Source organism: Hylobates moloch, unplaced genomic scaffold, assembly GCF_009828535.3.
Source record: "Hylobates moloch isolate HMO894 unplaced genomic scaffold, HMol_V3 SCAFFOLD_12, whole genome shotgun sequence".
NCBI classification, from domain to species: Eukaryota; Metazoa; Chordata; class Mammalia; order Primates; family Hylobatidae; genus Hylobates; species Hylobates moloch.
The window spans coordinates 10733565-10739564 of NW_026652287.1; the positions used below are offsets into that span (position 1 = coordinate 10733565).

Genomic DNA, 6000 nt, shown 5'->3' on the forward strand with positions numbered 1-6000 from the left:
CAGGATTTTACTCTGTCACCCTGGCAGGAGTGCAATGGCATGATCATGGCTCACTGCAGCCTCAAACACCTAAGCTCAAGCCATCTTCCCGCCTCAGCCTCCTGAGTAGCTGGGACTACAGGCATGCACCACCACATGTGGCTAACTTTTAATTTTTTGTAGAGACAGAGTCTCACTATGTTGCCCACTCCTGGCCTCAAGTGATCCTCCTGCCTCAGCCTCCCAAAGTGCTGGGAGGCTCCCAAAGTGCATGAGCCACTGCACCCAGCCCAGGTCAAATACTTTCACAAAATAAAAATACCATAGCAAGAACAAATTGCTGTAACAGTTCCCAAAGGCCCCCTCTCATTTTCTGTACTTTCTGTTCAACATAGCCCAGGACCAGCTGACAGATCAGCTCAGCCTCCAGACTACACTTTGAGCAGCACCGCTCAAGCCCACAGAAATTCCACCATTCCTTGTTGGATGCACTATCAGAAAAGGGACCAGAAAAGGTGAATTTTATGAGTTAGGAAGAAAGGCAATACAGGATGACAACCTTGATACCAGAGAGACTCCATTCAGTCTGCCTCCAGCCGGGGAAGGAGGAGAGTGAGTTACGGAAGCAGATACAAGGAGGGTACAGAACCCTGGCCTTCCGGACCCAGCTCCAGTGCCAGCGAGTCTGTGGGCTGTCAGCCTCCCCTCACCACCTGGACTGGTTTATCTGACGCTTGATTGAAGTGAGCCTGCCTTTTACCCCCAGGTTAAGAGGGTCACTGCAACTCATTTCTTAGACACCAGAGTGTGTCAAAAGGCTGGTAGACTTATCATGAGAAAACCATCAGACACAGTCCAATAGATGGAGACCCTACCAAATCCCTGACCTGTACTCCTCAAAACTGTCAGTCATCAAAAAACAAGGAAAGTCTAAGAAACTGCCATAGCCGAGCAGAGCCTAAGGAGCCATCACAGCTAAATCGAATGTGGTCTCCTGGGTGGGATCCTGGATGTTTGTTGATAATAATGTGTCAATATTGGTTCATGAATTATAGCAAATTGATCCCTACTAATGTAAGATGTAACCCATGTGGGAACCTGGGTGTGGGGTATATGGGAATCCTCAGTACTATCTTCCCAATTCTTCTGTAAATCTAAAACTGTTCTAAAAATAAAGTCTGTTAATTTAAAAAAGAGAGAAAGAGAGATCGGATGCGGTGGCTCATGCCTATAATCCCAGCACTTTGGGAGGCCGAGGCAGGAGGATGGCTTGAGCCCAGGAGTTCAAGACTAGCCCGGAAACAAAGCAAGACCCCATCTCTACAAAAATATAATACAATAAAATAAAATATTTAAAAAGAGGCTAGGCAAGGTGGCTCATGCCTATAATCCCAGTGCTTTGAGAGGCCAAGATGGGAGGATCTCTTGAAGCCAGGAGTTCAAAACCAGCCGGGGCAACATGGCAAGACTTCCTCTCTACAAAAATAAGTTAGCCAGGTATGGTTGCATGCACCTGTGGTCCCAGCTACTCAGGAGGCCAAGGCAGGAGAATCGCTTGATCCTGGGAGTTCATGGCTGCAATGAGCTACGATTGCACCACCGCACTCCAGCGTGGGCAATGGAGCGAGACTCTGTCTACACTATAAAAGAAAGGAGGCAATGGTGGGTTGTTAGAGAGAGACTGCAGAGAAACAGCAGCTTTGGAAAGCCTCCCATCATTACTATACCTAAAACCATGGCAGGCAAACAGATCTAAATCGAACATATCCAACAAGAAATGTATGGAACGGGGAGCAGGGATAGACAGGAACACTTGGTAGCAACCATTAAGAACTGCCCAGAAGAGGCAGCATGACCAGCCACTAAAAAATCTGTCCTTGTAGAAGTAATGTTTCTCATTGTAAATGACAGATTTGCCATCTGGGTTATGCTTTGAGCTTGTGTGAGCTAGGTTAATGTGAGTCAGCATAAGCCGGTCTACTGTGGAACACCAACAAATCAAATTTCTAGGCACTGGTATTACTCATTCTGTCACTGTCACACAGTGGCAGATACTCTACAGAAATTCGGGGAAAAAAGAAGTGGCTGCACAAAGCCTACCCTGTGAAGGAGTCCCATATAATCACCAGGCAGTCCGGCCCTTTGTCTGCTGTGGCAATCCACCGTCTGTCTTCACTGACGCAGAGGCAGGAGATGATATTGGCATGGCCCTATGGAAATGGAGAGAAAACACTTTGAAACATCCAAGAGGCAGCCCAGCCTTATCAGCAAAGGCCGGGGCCCCGCAGAGAGATCTGAGCTCCTTTCAACGCTCATCTGGCTGGAAATTCTGTTCCCGCTGGCCTTCCTGGGGGTTTCTCCACTTCCTAGTGTGTGATTTTCAAACTTTCTCTCTCTCTAAACACCTGAAAGATAAGCTCCCCACATGAACTGTGGCTCCTAGAGGTCAAGGCATGCGGCAACTCCCAACCCAAGTGGAGAATAAGTATCTGGGCCCTCCCCTCCCCCACCACTGTGAGTCACGCTGCCAGCCTCTTCTCTCTAGAATACTGCTCATTTCAGGGCTCGGAGCAGCTCTGGCGCAAAAAGCTCCTCACTGGTCTCTCTACTCCCACTCTTTTTGTTTGTTTGAGACAGGGTCTCACTCTGCCACCCAGACTGGAGTGCATCAACACAATCTTGGCTCACTGCAGCCTCGATCTCCTGGGCTCAAGCAATCATCCCACCTCAGCCTCCCAAGTAGCTGGGACTACAGGCACATGCCACCATGCCCAGCTAATTTTTACATTTTTTTGTAGAGACAAGGGTCTTGCTATGTTGCCCAGGCTGGCCTCAAACTCCTGGGCTCAAGCCATACACCCACCTCAGCCTCCTCGGCCACGGCCTGTGCTGAAATTACAGGCATGTGCCACCATGCTCGGCCTCTGCTTCCACTCTTATCTTCTTACAATCCTTTTGTGCACACAAGAGAGGAATCTTCTGGAAACACAAATGGCAGCACTCCCTGCTGGGAAATGGCCCCTCTTCCCTCCTTCCTTCTCTGTCTCCCTCATGGTGCACCAGCCACACCAGCCTTCTTTCCAGGCCCCACACACAGGCCTGAACACTTGTTGTTCCCTCTGTTTGGAATGTTCTCCCCTAGACTGTCTTCGACTGGCTCATTCGCATCCTCCAGGTCTCAGCGGAAACAGCACCTCTTCAATCCCTGCCCACTCAATCTAAAGTTAAGTCTTCTCTTACCCTGATTTTTTCTCCCTTAGAGCGTTTTCACATCTCCTTTCAAGCAATGGTTACAATTTGTAATCATTTATGTGTTCACTTGTTTAACGTCTGTCTCTGTTCTAGACTGTAAGCTCCATGAGGGCAGGGAATACATCTATTTTGTTCGTTACTACAGACCTATACTCTGAAACACAGCAGCTATAACTATTTGTGAAACAAATGGATGGTCAAGGCCACTCCCAGCCCTCTGGCCCTAGTGAGGCTGGACTCGTGCCTCCTTCCACCCCAGCCCATCTGCGCATCCTGCTCGCCGTGACTATTTGAGCCTGCCCACAGCAATCTCTCCTTCTCTCTCTGCCATCACCACTTTGCTCACTGCCATGCATTCAATGAAGCTCCAAGGGGAGCTGCCTGCTGATTTCTGCCTGCGTATTTCTGGACTTCTAGAGAGTGAATTCCTTAAGTTGCACCCAGATATCTTGAGTCCTTGGCACCACACTGAGTATTGACTGGGTCCTTGGTAAACACCTCGTGGTGTTTTTGATCTAGGCATCAGCTAAAGACGCTCCTGTAACAACACACGTCAACTGAAAGGGTGATATGGAACAGTTCACCAGGTCAACGAGTGGAAAGTCAGACACCAAGGAATAGGATGCTTGGAAAGGTAAATGATGAAAATGAAATGGGTCCCAAATATCAGGAACAAAGGAGGCAGAGTGCTGTGAGGAGGGCAGGCATGAAGGACAAATGGGGGAGGCTCACAGAGGGGTGAAAATGAACAAAGCTGCTGAAAGAAGGGAGGGATAAAAGGACAACTGACCTACTTAACACTTTCAAGACAGGAGATGTAGAGTCATTGTTTACTAGTACAGTCTTGGGCAAGTCACTTAAACCACTCTGAGCCTCAGTTTCTTCTTCTGTAAAATGGGTATATGAATACCCACTTCTCGGTACAGTTATAAGATGAAAGCCCTCTGAAAACTAGAGACGTGTGTAAGCGTCCGTGAGGTCGGCACCCTGCTGAATAGCTGCCCTTTGTGTTATATCTGTGGAGATATGATCTACGCTGTCCACATTTTTGCAGAAGTGTAAAAAATACAGATGTTTTAAATTCTCACTATAAAATTAATATCAACTGCTGTTTTGTAAGTTGATTCTGATTAGAAACAGAGCAGAGAGACAATAAACAATACCATGTGTTTCTAAAGACAGGATTGCTTTTAGTTCCAAGGAGAGTGGGAAAATACGACAGTGATAGAATGAAGTCAGCCCTTGAGATACAAAACAAAATACCACACACAAGTTAAAGACAACTCCCCTGCCTGTAGGAACGAAATCCCTGCATACCTGGAGGTGGTATTGATTATTCCTGAACACGTTGTAGATGATCGCAGTGTGAGCGCAAACATACAGAAGAACTCTCTGCTTTTCCTCTCGAATATAGTAAACAGGAAGAGAACTGTTCCATCCAAACGACCAGGTCATGGTCTGGAAGACAAGGGCAAAACCAGCAAGACATTACAGCGTGTTCAGCCCAGAGCTGGGGCTCCAGGAACTCGCTGGAGGGGAAGGATTTCACATCAACAGTCCAGCGAAGAGGAACCACTTTAAGAAAGTCCTCAGCCAGGCGCGGTGGCTCATGCCTGTAATCCCAGCACTTTGGGAGGCTGAGGCGGCCGGATCACCTGAAGTCGGGAATTCGAGACCAACCTGGCCAACATGGTGAAACCCTGTCTCTATTAGAAATACAAAAAGTAGCTGGGCGTGGTGATGCATGCCTGTAATCTCAGCTACTTGGGAGGCTGAGGCAGGAGAATCGCTTGAACCCAGGAGGCGGAGGCTGCAGTGAGCCGAGATCACACCATCGCGCTCCACCCAGGCAACAGTGTGAGAAAAAAAGGTTAAGATGGCAACGTTAATGTTCTGTGTATTTTACCACAATTTAAAAAAAAATTTAAAGGGTGAATTTAAAGGGTTAATTATATCTCCATTAGAAAAGAAAGCCTTCAACAATACACAGAAATAAATTCCTTTTCTTCAACTCCCCAGGACCTAGACTTTGTTCAGTACCAGACACACAGTGAGCACCTAATGTTGTGAAATTCCATTTACTTTCTAAAAGCGTGTAGAGTAGACAAGTTACAATGAAGTCATTATGTAACTTTATAAGAAAGGCAAATAGGCTGGGAGTCCTGTCTCATGCCTGTAATCCCAGCACTTTGGGAGGATGAGGTGGGTGGATCACCTGAGGTTGAGGGTTCTAGACCAGCCTGGCCAAAATGATGAAACCTCATCTCTACTAAAAATACAAAAATTAGCCAGGCGTGGTGGCACGCACCTTTACTCCCAGCTACTCAGGAGGCTGAGGCTGGAGAATCACTTGAACCTGGGAGGCGGAGGTTGCAGTGAGCTGAGATCATGCCACTGCACTCCAGCCTGGATGACGCAGTGATACTCCATCTCAAAAAAAAAAAAAAAGGCAATTAATTATTCAACCTGGGTATTTGGTCCCTATGTACTATTTCTACTGGAAGGATAAAGGATGAAGAGACAAAATCTCTTCAGAAGAATTAAAAATTCTGTATTGCCTGGAATAAACCCAAAATTAAAATTTTATGAAATGAAAAATTATAAGTACAATAAATCTGACTACTGCTTTTACTTCAATACTAGTTTATTTATGTACTAGTTTTGTGTTCAAAGTTTTTTGTGTTTTTTTTGGTTTTGCGGGGGGGACGGAGTCTTACTCTGTTGCCAGGCTGGAGTGCAGTGGCACGATCTCAGCTCACTGTTCACTCC

General features: G+C 46.8%; 1 protein-coding gene across 4 annotated transcripts in view; it reads right to left on the bottom strand.

The window, feature by feature from the left end:
* Positions 1–6000, bottom strand: part of CFAP251 (cilia and flagella associated protein 251) — an 81953-nt gene that overhangs the window by 66230 nt on the left and 9723 nt on the right. For all 4 annotated transcript variants that reach the window (XM_058424737.1, XM_058424734.1, XM_058424735.1 and 1 more), the window contains exons 4-5: positions 4549–4689; positions 2080–2189 (exon numbers count right to left, since the gene is read on the bottom strand). In XM_058424737.1, coding sequence (XP_058280720.1) covers positions 2080–2189; positions 4549–4689 — 251 coding nt within the window. The remainder of the gene's footprint in view (positions 1–2079; positions 2190–4548; positions 4690–6000) is intronic.